General features: G+C 44.3%; 1 protein-coding gene across 4 annotated transcripts in view; it reads right to left on the bottom strand.

Moving 5' to 3' along the window:
* Nucleotides 1-860: 860 nt before the first annotated feature.
* GRID2IP (Grid2 interacting protein) overlaps nt 861-17,457 on the bottom strand; it is an 89,070-nt gene continuing 72,473 nt past the window's right edge. For all 4 annotated transcript variants that reach the window (XM_073559265.1, XM_073559263.1, XM_073559267.1 and 1 more), the window contains 15 exons: nt 17,182-17,330; nt 14,955-15,059; nt 13,989-14,089; nt 13,160-13,265; nt 12,784-13,073; nt 11,186-11,608; nt 10,758-10,845; nt 9,959-10,036; nt 8,601-8,797; nt 8,206-8,361; nt 5,847-5,933; nt 4,547-4,676; nt 4,266-4,384; nt 3,649-3,813; nt 861-1,481 (listed from right to left, as the gene is read on the bottom strand). In XM_073559265.1, the coding sequence (XP_073415366.1) occupies nt 1,416-1,481; nt 3,649-3,813; nt 4,266-4,384; nt 4,547-4,676; nt 5,847-5,933; nt 8,206-8,361; nt 8,601-8,797; nt 9,959-10,036; nt 10,758-10,845; nt 11,186-11,608; nt 12,784-13,073; nt 13,160-13,265; nt 13,989-14,089; nt 14,955-15,059; nt 17,182-17,330 (2,260 nt within the window). In that variant the 3' untranslated portion in view covers nt 861-1,415. The remainder of the gene's footprint in view (nt 1,482-3,648; nt 3,814-4,265; nt 4,385-4,546; nt 4,677-5,846; nt 5,934-8,205; nt 8,362-8,600; nt 8,798-9,958; nt 10,037-10,757; nt 10,846-11,185; nt 11,609-12,783; nt 13,074-13,159; nt 13,266-13,988; nt 14,090-14,954; nt 15,060-17,181; nt 17,331-17,457) is intronic.

The raw sequence follows: 17,457 nt of genomic DNA, 5'->3' as shown, positions 1-17,457 counted from the left end.
AGAAATTTTCCATATCTCTGCAAAAATTTGTCCTAAAGGTGCATCAGATTTTCACCACAAGTCCTAAAAGTAGATATGAAATCAAGCCAATGAGTCCAATATACCAGACTTTGTGATAAATGATCCAATATTACATGTCTGTGAATGGCAAAAGTATGTGAACCTTTAATTTATCTGCTAAAGCCTAGTCTGGTGTTCTGGTGTTTTCAATCAATGGGAGGACAATCAGTTGTTAGAGGGCGACCTGTTTTCTAGTAAGAATAGGATCTACCAACGTCTGATCTTCATGTTGGTGGAAGCGTGTGATAGAACGAAGAAAGGACATTTCTGATGACCTTCACAAGAAGTGTTGTTGATGCTCATTAGGCTGGAAAAGGAAAAAAAAAAACATCTTGAAAGAGGTTGGACTCCACCGATTCACAGTCAGATATATTGTACACAAATGGAGGAAATCCGAGACCATTCTTACCATCCCCAAGAGGGATCGACCAATAACGATCAATCCAAGACTAAGGCATATAATATTCTGTGAGGTAACAAAGGAACCCAAGGTCACCTCTAAGCGACTAAAGGTCTCTCTCACATCAGCTAATGTTAAATCTGTTGTAGCTTACGGTCAAATTTATTCTGAAGGGTTCACAAACTTTCAAGCATCACTGTCTCATAATTCCACCATTTCTTGTGACTGATTTCCTTCTGCGACATTCACTATAACAATATGACAGTCCCTGCAGATAAAAAGGCAAAAATAAAAAAAAGTCACGCCCAAGTACGCCCAGCGTCCTGTAGGCGGTGTCATACGTGCTAGAAATTAGCCTCTGCTTCTTCAGCAAAAAAAAATGACACAGCGGGATAAGAAATGTAATAAATACGTATTTCTTTATTCCTGCAGCTTACAAGAAGAAGTTCAGTGTAAAATTACACGGTAGATTTAGAACATATATATATATATATTCCTATATTTAGGGGGTCTTTATAAGGGTGCTGGGGGGCACAGGGGATATATTAATCTAGAATCTGCTGTATGCGCGAAAATGAGGAAAAACGACGGGATGGGAGGTGGAGGCGGGTATCAGTGCAGCCTATAGGGAGACAGTCCGTGAATGTCCCAATTAGGAGGTCTTGCGGTAACATAAATTTGGGGGGGGGGGGTGATAGATTGGATTGCATTGCTTCCTTCTGTACAGGTCCTTCAGATACCTCACGTAGGACTTCGCAGAGCTCTGTGTGCTGCTTGCGGTTTTGTCCTTAAGCCAAACCGGACCGCATTGCCAGGACGGGTGTTTTGTGCTCACATCCGGGGCTTCTATGCTTCCTCTTCCGCAAACAGGACGTCCAAGCCGAGGGCTCCTGCACGGCCGCCGGGGACCCAGAGCATAAACTGTCACCTTCTTGTCTGGCACTGAAGTCAATTCTTACCAAACGGGCATGTTCCCTGGTGGAAGCTGCCCGTCACCTGACTGAAGGTCCCCGAAGGCTTTCTGGATAAAATAAAATAAAAACAAGTGGAATTGAAGGGGTTAAATGGCAAGGTATGAACTGTTTATGATTAGGATAATTTACAAGGTTTTTGACAAAATCACAAGTTGGCCCTATTCATTGTCTATGGGACTGCCGAAAATAGCCGTGAGCTGTTCTCTAGATCGTTGGGGGCCCTCAAGGTCAAGTTTCCCAGCGATCAGTAAGTTTTCTCATCTCACATAGATAAGGAAACAATTTGTGATTTTGGGAAAAACTTTTATATCTTGTCCAAACATATTCAACAAAGGAGCTGAGCTGAAGTTTCTTATATGTGGTAATCGGTATCTTCGACAAATTTCAACCGAATTTTGTAAGGTTCTCTCATCAATATTCCTCTTCTCACCCTGTCCTGAAAGGGTCTTGACTGCATTGCGAGTATTTCACCTTCTTCCTTTGGACCTGTTGATGCTGGAATGCCAAGGTCTTAGGAAGAAGCACTGTACCCTTTTAGACTGCTTGTGCTTGGTGATAACAGCATTTCTGGCCCGCTCAGACAGCAAAAGTCTTCATTTGGATCTGTTAATGCTGGGATGTCAAGATCTTTGGAAAAAGTTTTGTAGCCTTCACAGTGCTTGCGCTTGGTGATAATAGTATTTTTCTTCTGCTAAGGCAGCAAACAACTGGATAACATTTTGAACTGGTAAACCTGGGATGACAAGGTCTTTGGAAAAAGTATCATACCTTTTAGACTGCTTATGCTTGGTGATAATATTATTACTGGCCTTTCAAACATAACATTTTTTATACTGTATCATTTGGAACGGCTGAAGCCGAAATGCCAATGTCTTTTGCAAAAGTTTTGTACCTTTTAGACTTTTTGTGCTTAATGATAATAGTATTTCTGTCTGCTCAGACAGCAAACCTCTTATCACTGAGCACAAGCAGTCTAAAAGGTACAATATATTTTTCCTAAAGGGCCTGTCACACTAAGAGATATCGCTAGCAATATCGCTATAACTTGTGACGTTATAGCGATATTGCTAGCGATATCTCTGTGTCTGATACTTACCTACGACCGGCTCCCCCGCTGGTTATCACTGATCGCGCGAGAACAGGCTGGACTGTTTCTCGTCGTCAGCTTCCTGTGGCGCTTCCTGCTGTGAGGACGAGCGACGCGTGGAGCCGGGCGGGAGGACGCAGGATCGCCTGGTGTGACAGGTAAGCAGCGACCCCCGTCCCCAGCGATGTCGCTAGTGAGATCTGCCTGTGTGGCAGCTCACTAGCGACCACTTAGCGATGCACCAGCGATCCTGACCGCGTCATATCGCTGGTCAGGATCGCTGGTACATCGCTAAGTGTGACAGTACCTTAAGACATTAAAATCACAGCCTCAACAGTTCCAAATGGTTTTAAAAAGTTTGTTGCCTCAGTAGACTAGTAATAAAATTATCACCAAGCACAAGCAGTCTAAATATGTATCATACTTGTTTGCTGTCTGTTTGCTATCTGAGCAGACAGAAATACTATTATCATTAAGCACAAGCAGTCTAAAGTTTTTCCAAAGACATTGACATCTCGACTTCAACCGTTCCAAATGATGTAAAAATATGTGTTGTCTGAGCAGACCAGTAATAATATTATCACAAACAGCACAAGCAGTCTAAAGAGTATGCTACTTTTTCCAAAGCCCATGGCATCCCACCCAGCTTCATCAGTTCAAAATGTTATCAAGATGTTTGCTGTCTGAGTAGACGAGAAATACTATTATCATCAAGCACAAACAGTCTAAAGGCTGCAATAATTTTTCTAAAGACCTTGGTACAAAAGAAGATGTTTGCTGTCTGAGCAAACAGAAATACTATTGATACCATTTGGTTTTATTAATACCTAGATGCCAAGGTCTTAAGAAATAGTATTGTACCCTTTAGACTGCTTGTGCTTGGTGATAATAGTATTTTGGTTTACTCAGACAGCAAACTTTTTGATACCATTTGGATCTGTTGAATCTGTGATGCCAAGATCTTTGGAAAAAGCATTCTACCCAGTAGACTGCTTGCGCTTGGTGGTAATATTTCTATTCTGCTTAGACATCTCTCTCGTCTTTGCCATTGTGAACTAAGAACATTAAATAAAACTGGCCTTTTTAAGTATCCATGTTTGCTAGTAAGTACTACAATGTTGTCTTACCTCAAACTTGCTGATAAAATCAGCAAATATTCCAAAAAAAGCTTCAGTGGTAGAGCCCTGGGGGTCCTCCCCGAAGTAGGAGCAGACTTTAAAGAAATCCTCCATGGCCCGATGCTGCAGTGTGTCCAGACTCTGCATTAAAGGGAATGTGTTCTCAAGGAATGTCTGAGGGAGTGATGTTAAGGATCCTTCATAGTATCAGCCAATGAGATATTCGACCTTAAGATCACACCAAAATGATGGAACATGGAGTATATCACCCTCACAGATATATGAAGAGATAGGAAAGAAAAAGAAAAAACAGAGCAGGCTTATAGAACCTTTACTGCCCATTAAAAATGTGAAAACCGTTCTTCAAAATCTTACTTCTGTGCTGAGATATCAAACTTTGAAGTTACAGGCCCAAGTCCTGAGGCTGCTCTCAGTAGTGCAGCCTCAGATTCTGGGCCTGCAACTTCAAGTCATTATATCTCAGCATAGAAATAAGATATTTCCGAGCATTTTTCACATTTTTAATGTATGACGAAAGCGCTATATACGATTATACTGCAGTTGTGCTTCCTACTATGTGATCCTGACACAGCCTCATACTTAGTGATTGTATATAGAGTGGATACACTCATAGTGAGGGGGAACTTGTCCTCGTGGGAGCTGGTCATCCGGCCGCAGGCGTTTTTAATCTCCTGAATAGTCACATGTAGGTCACTCAGGTCAGCAGTAAGTGACCTCTGGTTTACTGAAGAAGAAATAAATGCATTAGTTGTCTGCAGCCACCACTAGGGGGAACTCACTGCTAAAGTCAATGATAACTGTAAAAATGTCTTCACAGTGAGCTCCCTCTAGTGGTGGCCTCAGGAAAAAAAAAAAAACAGACGATACAGCTCAGAATACATACTACCTTTGGCAGCGAGAGGCACAGTGGGGAGATCCTTGGCAAAGCTTAGCAGCTCGGGGAAATGCTGGCTGAGGGATTTGGCGAGTATGTGCAAAAAGGTGAATTTCCCGTCTACTGTCTTTGTGGTGTTGAGCTGTGGAAATACATAAAAAAAGAGAGTAAAAAAAATGTATCACAATATTTATGCTACTACCACCTAACAAAAGTCTGTAAATAAGAAAAAAAATATGGAAACCATCATGAAGTTGCTATGCACTGCACACTTAGGGCAAAACACAATGGGAGTCGTATCAATCTGTATGCAGAGAGCTCCCTCTGGTGGCAGCTATAGGTAGACAGAATTGCTATATATTAGCAGCTAACCTGCTTGCTGACAGTTTCCACATGGGAATAATTTTTGATTCAGGCCTGCCGGATCTCATGGGTAGGGTGTGGTGAGAATTAGGGTGTGGTGTGTCTCAGGAGGACACACAGAAATAAAATACTGCTGACAGGTGTGACTATGAATTGTGTCATTTGCCATTATGTATGAACTGCCTATATGTATGTACTGAGCAACATGAAGGGTATAAATAAACGAACACTCCAGAACACCTTCGGAGATTGTCGGAAGTCACAAGTCTGTGTATTTCTTCTGTTGTCACCGGCCGTTAATTGGATCTAAAAAACTTCTAATTTTTATGACCACAAAGCTAATGTTAATTAAAGGCAGAACTTAAAGGGGTTTTCCCACAAAAAAAGTTAATTTTATTCAACATTTTAATCAATAGATCTTGGAATAATAATAAATTCCACAATTGGATGTGTTTAAAAAAACTGTTCCTGTGCAGAGATAATCTTATAAATGTCCCGCTGTATGTACTGTGTAATGGCAGGAACATGGTCTGATCATACCACATCTTCTGGGTAAGGGGGGGGGGGGACAAAAGAGTATACAGACATTACAGCAGGGGATCACAAATAATTATTTCAGGTAAAACATTGTTTAAAAACAGGCAGTGAAAGTTTTGTCTCAGAAAAAGAATCAGCTGTGATGCCCTGCTGTCCTGTCTGAACACTCTTTTGCTTCCTCCCCTGCCCAGGAGCTGTGGTATGATCAGCACTGTCAAACACAGTCATTACACAGTACATACAGGGGGACATTTATAAGATTATCTCAGCACAGGAACATTTTATTTAAACACATCCAATGGTGGAACTTATTGTTATTCCAATATCTATTAATTAAGATGTATTTTATTTGTGGGAAAACCCCTTTAAATTTATCCCTTTAAATGAGTATGTGACATGTTACACATAGTACCTCCGTCAGAAAGTTAATTTTGAACCCAGTTGTCCTGTTGGTTTTGGGTTGTCCGTCGTTCAGATAGTTTCCCATCGCCAGGACGAACTGTAACGGCAAAGTATAAATCATATAGCATGTCAGATATACATATATACCAATCACCCCCTTATTACTCCGGATCGATGGGGGTCTGAGAGGTGCCACCTCCCCCCACCACCACTTATTAAGAGACGGTATAGACGAGAGATATAGATGGGAATACTTCTTTATATCTGATAAGAGCTATGTTGTATCAGACTACAGAAAGCACTCATACTGTATGTAGTCTGTAAACATGGAGACACATTAGTCTGCATGAGAGCTGTGAACACAAAACGGTAAAGATTTTTTTTAATTTATTTTCGGTTTCTTTTTTTTCCATCTATATATGCCAGAACAATAAAACCAGTGTCAAAAGTTTACATATCCTACGGATTGTCAAATTATGCCATGACACAGTGCAGGAGCTGCAGCGAGAAAAAAAGGTGATAGAAGGAGGCGTCCATTGACACGGATAATGTGCTGACTTCAGAAACGAGTCATTAAGGAAGAACATTTTTTTTTCCCAGAAAACACTTGCCCAGTTAATTGTTACCCGTCCGTCCTCATCTTCCATCTGCTCAGCAAGATTCCTCCATGTTATTCACAGACACGAAGCGTCACACTGCGGCGGTAATGCCAGAGCGCGCGGGGAGTAATAACTGACTACAGACTGGCATACAGCTGGCACGGAGAGGGCCATAGAGGGTAAAGACCCCTCAGTGACCTACGTTATTATAGAGGACGGCACGGCTGTATAATGAGGTCACATCTCATATATACTGTGTATGTGCATTGTTACACCTGCTGTGTTTCCCTACAGCACCTCCGCAGGAGAAGTGGAGAACTACACGGTCCTATTCTAATAAATAGGTGATCAGTTTATTGCACAGGTCACCGAGTCCTCCAGAAATAAAGGCAGTCTTACTGCTCCAGCTAAAAGAAGAGGAGACTGGACCTTACACTATCTGATCTCAGGAAGGACAGTCCACGTCTAGGACCATTCCTGTGGAAGCGAATCCGAATGGTTAAAAGTGACATTCCCCTTTAAGATAATACTGCACACTACATAAGTGCTGTAGAACAGGGTGAATCTGCTTCGGGGTGCACAAACCAGCCTAATATGTCACAATTGTCATAGTCTGATAATTGCCATCTACTTTTTATTGGCAGGTTCATATTCATTAGTATTCTGTCAGAACTATAGGTGCAGGAACTATCTCTCCCTCACTTCCTTTGCTCCTGCCTCTGTCCAATGACAATACTGCCTGAAACTAAAAGCCACCTCCGGGAGATGATCAGTACCAGTAGTGTGACATCTGTTACATATATAGCGGTGTTATTTGGCAACTGTATGGCGGTATTATTTAAGTTGTGCAGAAAATATATATGTACATGGATTATGTTTTTTGAGGGGGGGAGATGACATATGTCTATGGACACTAGCTGCCCCAGGGCACATACAGAAGTACTCCACTTATGCCCCTGCTAGTGCCACCCATTGGGTGCCTATAGGACCCCCTACTCAGCTGCTGCTCACATGTGGGACATTTATCAATCGGATTTGTCATAAATGTCCGATAGATACAGGGACCAATGGGACCCTCAATTCCTGACGGTGCCCCTTAGAGGTGAAGGACTTGCACGGCACACGGGAGGTATCACCTATTACTGAAGGCTTGCGCCCCCAATGCCACCCATGGGCTCTGATTGGCGTTTCGGTAGTGGATTTGGGCAACTTTTCAGTTTCTTGTTTTTTTTACGGAATAAACGATGATATTTTCACATACTTTACTCCTATTTTCCGGCTCCCGGACGATTCTGCTGGATCAGTACTTGGATGCAGCGTCAGCGCTTGTAGCCATAATCCCTTCCCCCGCCTCCGTGGACATCGCCGATTCAGCAACTTTTGCTTTCCAGATCAATATGGCTTAAGAGAACTTGGCAGGAAATGCCAATTAATGGCTTCTTTATGAACATCGGGCAATAAAAGAGGAACATTATCAACCCAGGATTAAATGTCGTCTCCGGGAAGGATAATCTGCCCCGGCGCGGTGATAGAGGCTCATACAGAACCATGTGGACTGCGATGGGCATCACCAGTACTTCCCTCTGTCATATTAATGCAACAGAAGAGACGGTCAAGAGTCTGAGAGCGTGAAACTACAACTCCCAGGATGCCCTGATAAGGCTCCAGCAGGCCCACTCAGTAACAGTCGGGTCAGGGCATGCTGGGAGTTGTAGTTTCCCCATATATAATAATGGGACAGCTGCAGGACGGGGGGGGCCGCCCGCTCACCTCCAGTATCTTGGCCAGCTTCTTGCTGGTCTTCAGCTCGGTAGAAGCCTTCAGGACGCACTCACAGCTGGCCCGGATCTCCTCCGTCTTCTCCTGCAAGGTGCTCTTAAAGAGGAGACTTCTCAGACGCATCTTATAGTCCGGGACTTGCATCATCTAAAGGCGACCCCAAAATATGGAGATCTGTTATTATACAACCATTGGTGCATGGCAGGTAGAGGTTTTCTGGCACACGGAGTCTGAAAGAAGACCCTCCTAATGGCACTGTCACGTCTACTCCAGCGCGGACCCTTCCACATGCCAGTCTTGACGAATTTGGGGTCTTTAAGTCTCAGTGTCACAATAATTCAAAGATTCACAAAGATTTACAAGAATCCCGACTGCTGCCGACTCACCTGAAGGGCAAACTGGTCGGGTTCACTCAGCTTACTGGGACTCCCAGTATAAGACTGAAAATGCTTCCTCTCCTCCTCCCCCGGAGCGTAAAGCAACAGCTGCTTAATGTGTGAGGACTCCAGGCGCTCGTTCTCCATCGTCATCAGGACGTGGCGCAGCTCCTGGTGCGAGAGCTTTAAGTGTGCAATCAGGATAGCTGGAAGACAGGTTACAGGCTCACACCGCCATGTACATGACTGATCCTGTATTATACTCCAGAGCTGCACTCGCTATTCTGCTGGTGCAGTCACTGTGTACATACATTACTGATTGTGAATTACATCCTGTATTACACTCCAGAGCTGCACTCACTATTCTGCTGGTGCAGTCACTGTGTACATACATTACTGATCGTGAATTACATCCTGTATTACACTCCAGAGCTGCACTCACTATTCTGCTGGTGCAGTCACTGTGTACATACATTACATTACTGATTGTGAATTACATCCTGTATTACACTCCAGAGCTGCACTCACTATTCTGCTGGTGCAGTCACTGTGTACATACATTACTGATCGTGAATTACATCCTGTATTACACTCCAGAGCTGCACTCACTATTCTGCTGGTGCAGTCACTGTGTACATACATTACATTACTGATCCTGAGTTACATCCTGTATTATACTCCAGAGCTGCACTCACTATTCTGCTGGTGCAGTCACTGTGTACATCCATTACATTACTGATCCTGAGTTACATCCAGTATTATACTCCAGAGCTGCACTCACTATTCTGCTGGCACAGTCACTGTGTACATACATTACATTACTGATCCTGAGTTACATCCTGTATTATACTCCAGAGCTGCACTCACTATTCTGCTAGTGCAGTCACTGTGTACATACATTACATTACTGATTCTGAGTTACATCCTGTATTATACTCCATAGCTGCACTCACTATTCTGCTGGTGCAGTCACTGTGTAGATACATTACATTACTGATCCTGAGTTACATCCTGTATTATACTCCAGAGCTGCACTCACTATTCTACTGGTGCAGTCACTGTGTACATACATTACATTACTGATCCTGAGTTACATCCTGTATTATACTCCAGAGCTGCACTCACTATTCTGCTGGTGTATATACATTACTTATCCATTACTTAATTTACTTACTGACTATGAAAATTACCAGAGGAATATCTATTTAAACACTGGCAGGAAATTTCTGCAGAATTATAAATGCAGCTCTGGAGTATAATACAGGCTGTACTGTCTCTGCGGAGTCACGTAATGTCGGTGTTACGTGTGAATGCTGGCATTTCATACATGTCTCCCCTACCCTGACGGATTCCCCGTATTTTCCTACCTGTATTGTAGGCCTTTTTGTGAGACAAAATTTCAACAGCACCTTTGTTTTTCATGGATTCTGGCATTACCGGGAGGACTGCAAAAATATCAAAAAAATATGAAAGTCCATATCTGCAATATATATATATATATATTCTTTATTATTGTTCAACTGCTATAGAAATGGGAAAAGAGACCGTGCTGTGATCAGCCCTTATTACAAGTCTGCTGTCGTACGCAGCTCGGGTGCGGAGCGATGCGTCTCCGTGATTACAGACTGCAGTCTAATGCCCCATCCTGACGTCCGCGTTTCAGTGTAAACGCCCGGACTGACCGCGGATCTCCTGCTCCGAACCGACAGCCTCGTAGGCATCGATGAGGTTATTAGTTTGGGTCGGGGATCCGCGTGCACTACAGAGATCTGAACTGGGCCTTGTCACTTTCGTCTGTCCCCTTCCTACCAAATATATACAGTATAAGGATAAAGTAAAGAACAGAAGAAAGGGAGCGTGACTGCAGGATCTGACTACACAGAGTTTGTTTGTAGTCTGTTACCATGGAGACACATAGGTAAGGCTAGGAAGCTGCACGCACAAAATGAAAAGTTTGAATTGTAATATATATTATTTATTTTAGATGCAATTGAGCAATGAAAACAATATTTATATAAGATTTCAAAAGTTTCTATGCCCTTAAAACAATCAATTCAGACTTTTGCGTGGCATCACAGCATAAACCAGGGATGGCGGGTGCGGCAGCATTTACATGTCACCACTGGTGACGCCGCGGGGACACATAATGCTCCATTCTCTGCTTACGTGCTGTTTTCTGGGTACCGAAGTGCAGCTCCAGGTCCAGGTACTTCACCATGTCACTCAGTTTTTCATAGTCTGAATCTTCCCCCAACTGGTGAAAGATAAAGTCATTGGAGGAAATGGAGTGGAACACACTACAGATCCCAGCAGCTCCATTATATATACATGGTGTAAAGTAAAGGGGCATTCAATTTTTGGCAAGTTTTTGGACCCCCAGCAATCTCTGAAGGAACCTGGTATTTTACATATTCAATTCTTCTACAGCTCCCCTGCAGGAAAACTAAGGTATTGCATATGTCCAGTCCTCCAGAGAGATAAATTCATATGTATATGCGTATTCATATGACACAAGTACTTTTTAGGCCCACTCAGCCTTCTGAACTAGGATGTCATGTCATCTGCCCCCACGCCACCGGAACAATAGAACTTACCTGCCCCCATATTGTCCCTTCTGAATTTTCCACCTGCTCCCAGCGCAGTCTCTTCACACTCATGTGGCTGGATTCACTTCGCCGGTGCATGCCACGATGTGTCAGGGGCTCCAAAGGTGGAGCCGGGGGAACAGGTGGTATGGGAAGAGGTGGAGGGGCAGGAGGTAAAGGTGGCTGTTTACAACTTCCCATGTTTCGAGAGAAGGATGAGGGCACTGTTTTGGATATTTCCTTTTTGCGGGCCGGATCTCCTCTCGGATTCGGAGGAGGGGGTGGGGGAGGTGGGCTGTGTGGTGGTGGCGGGATGCGGTCGGATACTGATGAATAAGTGAGCGAGCTGCCGTCTTCGCTGCTGCCCGTTGACTCGCTGGTCGTGCTCACTTCGGGTGGGGCACAGCTCAGATGGTCGTCTTGGAAGCTCATCTGCAGAGAAGTCCAGAGAAGAAGAGGTCAAGTGCTGACCCATCCAGAGAAGAAGTCAAATGCTGACCCGTCCAGAGAAAAAAAGGTCAAATGCTGGCCCGTCAAAAGATAAGGTCAAATGCTGACCCGTCCAGAAAAGAAAAGGTCAAGTGCTGACCCGTACAGAGAAAAAAAGGTCAAGTGCTGACCCGTACAGAGAAAAAAAGGTCAAGTGCTGACCCGTACAGAGAAAAAAAGGTCAAGTGCTGACCCGTCTAGAGAAGAAGAGGTCAAGTGCTGACCCGTCCAGAGAAAAAGAGGTCAAGTGCTGACCCGTCCAGAGAAAAAGAGGTCAAGTGCTGACCCGTCCAGAGAAGAAAAGGTCAAGTGCTGACCCGTACAGAGAAGAAAAGGTCAAGTGCTGACCTGTCCAGAGCAGAAGAGGTCAAGTGCTGACCCGTCCTGAGCAGAAGAGGTCAAGTGTTGACCCGTCCAGAGCAGAAGAGGTCAAGTGCTGACCCGTTCAGAGAAGAAGAGGTCAAGTACTAACCCTTACAAGTCTACTAACTGTCTTAAAGGAGCACTCCAGACAAAACTGATGCAATGTCTATAGGGGTCAGTCCATGACACAGGGATGTTTTTAGTGTAGTTTGAATCCTTGTGTCATGCTCCATCCCTTTAAGCCTGTCATTTTTGCCCAGGGTTTCCTCTTAAAGTCTCCCAAGAGAAAAGTAATCGAAACCAAGCTATGTTTGCAGGCCTAACGACGGAGGCCTCCCAGCACGTCTCACATGATGTCAGGGAAGAGAAGGATCAGACATGTTGCATTGCCATGTCCAATCCTTTCATTAGCAGGAAAATAAGTCGCTGCCAGAGTTGTCTGGTAACAACTTACTCTCCTCATTGAAAACACATGCACGCTTAGCTGAGAAGAGTGTGCATGTGTTTGGGGATGGAGAGATAGCTATGGAAGGAATATGGGCACCTTAAGAGTCTAAATGGCTACAGGTTATGTCTATTATTGCAGGTCTGCTCAGTTGACATGAATGAATGGGGTCTGAGCTGTAATACCACATACAACCTGTACACAGGGGTGGTACTGTTTTTGTAAAAAAAAAAAAAAGCAGCCAATGTCATGTGGAAACCTTTTCCCCAACCTCAGCTCGGGATTAACGCGACTCATTCAGGTCCATCACCTCTTCATAGTCGTTCTCCGGGGTGAGAAACTGATCGGTGATTGTTAGATTCCGTCCCAGTTGACGGCTGAGCGCGTCCAGGAATCGGTCGGTGTCCCGGGAGCGGCTTGGTCGTGAAAAGGTGAACATCTTTCTGTGAGTTGGCGACGGAGGTAAACTTCCATCCAGGCTGACATAAGGATTAGATTCGGAGCTGCTGGGCGACGGGGCACTGGGTGGTCGAGGCGGGCACGGGTCAGAGGGTGGCACGGAATTTTGCCAATGATTAGCCTGTGCCAACTTACGCTCTCCTAAATGCAAAAATGACATATGTTCCACTACACGAAATCAAGGCAGGATCCACGTATGACGCCACGTGCGGGTGCGGTGCTGGTACCTGTGGTGTGGTAGACGTTATATGACCTGCGGGATCTCAGGCTGCTCAGCTTACCCGGCATGTTATTAATGAAGCGATTCTCTAATTCTGCGTAAACAGCCGACATCTAAGAATCAAAGGAATGCAAAAATGTTAAAAAAGGGTTAATTCTTCATCTTCATAGATGATATTGCCGGATATTTCTTGTAAAATCGAGCACTTTTGCAATTTACTGTTTGTTAGAATTTTCAGTTGTTCTTGCGAGATTAACACTTTTCTTTTGTTTACAGTTTGTTGCCTAAGAGACCGACCAACGCTGCTGTCTAGCAGTTGGTGGCTGAACATGCAGAGTGCTTATAAGCTCCTGTGTGTGTGTTTAAAAGCTGGCGGCGATCACTAGAGCGAACTGATACCTCCTATTCCTAGACAGCTTACATGTTAGGCCTGTTTCACACTTCCGTTTTTGTGTCCGCCAAACGGATCCGTTTCCGTTTTTTTGACGGAAACTGATGCAAACGGATCCGTTTTTAAAAAAACGGATCCGTTTTTTTGACGGATCCGCGGTAACCACTAATGGAAGTCTATGGGACAAAAAACGGATCCTGCAAAAAAAAAATGGCGGATCCGTTTTTTTACAGAAACCAACGGATTTTGACGGATTTGAAAAAACGGAAGTGTGAAACAGGCCTTAGATAGCAGGAGTGGTCGGTGAGGCTGCACTACTGAGAGATTCTGATGACAACATGTTAATATTATACAAGGTACGCAAGTAAACTTCATATATTACTGGCCACTAACATCCAACATGTACAACTTAACACTATCCACAGTCAAATAAGACAGTGCAGACCATTTTGGGGTTCGGTGTTTCGGGTAACGATGTCCCATCTCCCGCTTGTCTCTCTCCTGAGGTCAGGCGAGGGGTAACTTCCATTGGGTCACACTGATAGACTGTATAAGACAAACATACTACTTTATTATACAAACACTGCTTTTTAAAGGGCACATGTCGTTTACCGTAAATATAAATATTTTTTTACTTGGAGTAAATGCCGCTGTTCTCCTGAATCCGGCGTTGGTTTTCTTTTGTTCCTGCTCCTCTCCATTCCTGAGATATGGCCCCTTTTTCCCTGCATGTAAATCTAGTCTTGATAGCTAAGTGGGCGTGAGCCTCTAGAAGAGAAAAGTTGAAGACCATGCCCACTTAGTGAATAAGACTAGATTTGCATACAGGGAAGATGGAGCCATATCTCAGGAACGGAGAGGCGCAGGATGAAAAGAAAAACATCGCTGGATTCAGGAGAACAGCGGCATTCACATCATGTAAAAAACGTACATATTTATTGCAAGTGACAGGTCCCCTTTAAGGAAAACCTGTATAAGAAATATATCATATCCTACATATGTTCACTCTTTTTAGTTCTCTCTTAAAGGAGCAATAAACTGTATAATTCCAATTCTCTTCATTTTAGGACATAGGAAGGTGTTTGGCTTCGTTACAGAGCCAGGATGTAGCCTTAGCCATAATTTCCTTTTTCTTAATCTATGGTTTTCTTGTTTGTTTTTTTTTTATTTTTGTTACTGTAGGTAGTATTCGATATACGTCACAAAACGCACAAAAAACAGTTTGGCCCGAGACTGAAAATCTACCATCTTGGAAGGAAGTCGAGCACAATACGCTGCCAAATTTTGCGAGCAAGTGACCTCATCCTAAAGAACAATGTACTGTACATAGGGGGAGAAGTATGACATTGCAATTTTCAAACTAGGGGGCGCCAAATACGATCTAAAGTGTTAATCCATGAATTATAGTCACCTGTCTTCCCTTCCTCCACAGCTGGGGCACGTTGAGTCCCCTGGTACATTGCCTGCCCATGGACAGACCCTCGATGTGGGACCCCAATATCCGCGTCTATGGCAGCTAAATCAGCAAAAGAGAACATTTTAGTGTAAATAATAATATAAAAATGTTGTCCGTCATCACATCCCTGGGATTATAACAAGTCAGGACCGGCCCGTGACATTGGATGGCGGACACAGAGATTTGGCCTATTTGGCGCCTCTGATTAAATGGTGAATGTTGAGTTATAATACCAAACCCGACAGGGTTTTTGCCAGAGGAGATAAGGGAATTAAAAGCTTAATTTCTACGGCTCAGCTCCATCCCTATAAAACATATTAGTAATCACCAGAGGAGTCCTGCCATCCGCATTACAGGGAGCGCCGAAATGGAGGGCGCGGTCATGTGACCTCGCGGAATAACTGGATTTACGGGAAGAAATCTCCGCAGATGATGTCTGGTGGCTATGACAACGGCAGGAGCGGACGATGGAGACGATGGGAGTTCGGGGAACAGATGTTGTAATAATACAGGGGGCGGCCCGAGCGTGCCGAGCTATTAATCTGATAAATCTGTGTCCGACATGTTCTGCTATATTCCTGGCAGATGAATAGGATGAGACGAAATAAACAATATCAAACCTCAAAAATCACCTTTATAATGTGGCAAAGCTCAGGAAAGGGTCAGACACTGACTTACTGGAGAGCTGCTTCCACAAGGTGGCGCTAGAGAGTCCGCTCTCTTCCTCCCGGAGGGGAGGTCGTCTATCGGACCCCCTGGACCAGCTGGTGGTCTCCACAAGGCGAGTCAGTATCCCTGATACCAATATATAGTGGGTAACACAGGGCAGTGTGGGCTTATGTATAGGAGTTAGCCCCATACAATAAATGTCTATGGTGGCCCCTCATCTATATAAAGGGCCACTCTCTGCTCTCCTCCTTCTATTAATGTAGCTTATATCTACACACAAACACGCCAACCAATTGTAAAAAATGAGGATGTAACATTCCTTTCCTCCCTCCTCCATCTCTTCCTTTCCTTCCATCCCTTACTTTCCCTTCCCAGCTTCATTCCTCCCATCCTTCACACCCTTCCTTGTTTTTCCTTCCTTCCTTACCTCCCTTCCTTTCATCATTCTCTTCCCTTCAATCCTTACTTCTCTTCTTCCTTTTCTTCTTTTCCCTTCCATCATTCCTTCTCTACTCTTTCCTTTCTTTCCATTCCTTCCTTCATTCCTTTCTTTCCTACCATGCCTTCCCTACTTCCTTCCTCCCTCCTTTCCTTCCTTCTCTTCCATCCTTCCTTCTCTACCCTTCCTTTTCTTTCCCTTCCTTACTTCATTCCTTCCTGCCTTCTTTCCTTTCCTCCTCTTCCTTTTCTTTCCCTTCCTATCCATCATTCCTCCCTCCCTTTTCAATCCATTCTTCCCTTCCTTTCTTTTTTTCTCTTCCTTTTATTTCCCTTTTCTTTATTGTCTCCCTTCTTTCCCTTCCACTTCCTTCCTTCTCTTTTCTCCCTTGTCCTTCCTTTACTTTTACTCCCTTCATTCTTTCTCACCTTTCCTTCCTTTCTTTCCCTTCTTTTCCCCTATTCCCTTTTTTCCATTCCTTTCTTCCCTTCCATCCCTCCCTTCCCTTCCTTTCTTTCCCTTCTTTTCCCCTATTCCCTTCTTTCCATTCCTTTCTTCCCTTCCTTTCTTTCTCGCCTTTAGGCTGCTACGGGGCCCTCCAGGTGAGGGGCCCAGCTAAGGGCAGTGCATCCCTGCATGATCTGCACTTATTGAAGTAGGGGGTCAGACCAGGGGAGGGTCCGGTCAACATCTCTCCAACCAGGCAGAGAAAGTCACCTTTGACCGCTGAGAGGGGTCCATTGTATATTTTGCTATAAGGGCCCCTCTCGGTATGTACTCCCCTCCATAATCCAAAAGCTTGGACCCTCTTTTCATCATGATTACTATGTGCCTTAATGGACTATGAATTTTATGGGCTAAGGCTGGGGTGACGTTGCTACAACAAAGCAACCCCTGTATACCCTGCTCCTACTACTACCAGCCCTGCTGCTCTACACATAGGGAACCACGGAAGCTGCTTGTGAGGGACCCACGGGAGGGTCACAACTAGGGGTCCTGTGTACAACCATGGTGATGGGAGATTTCAGGTGATGGGCATGAGAAGATCAGCGCTCAGTTATGGAGCTCTCTGACCTGCCTTATACCCCAGGAAGCGAGCGATCTTGTGCTGGCAGTGCTCCTGTTCCTCATATGTCATCAGCTGGAAGATGAATTGCCAGATGATTTGTTTGGCCGGAGTGTCCAGGACCGGATAGATATCCACGATGAGAGTGTCAATGTTCCTGAGGACACAAAGAGGATCAGAAAAGAGGTCACCGATCGAGCAGCTGTCAGACAGCGTCCTCCGATGACTGCACCGACTTCTCATGTTACAGACCATATAGCCTACATGTGAGCAGAGTATTACAG

Source organism: Dendrobates tinctorius, unplaced genomic scaffold (assembly GCF_039654945.1).
Source record: "Dendrobates tinctorius isolate UK_male_01 unplaced genomic scaffold, ASM3965494v1 ptg000267l, whole genome shotgun sequence".
NCBI classification, from domain to species: domain Eukaryota; kingdom Metazoa; phylum Chordata; class Amphibia; order Anura; family Dendrobatidae; genus Dendrobates; species Dendrobates tinctorius.
This window is presented reverse-complemented; position numbering and strand designations above follow the sequence as displayed.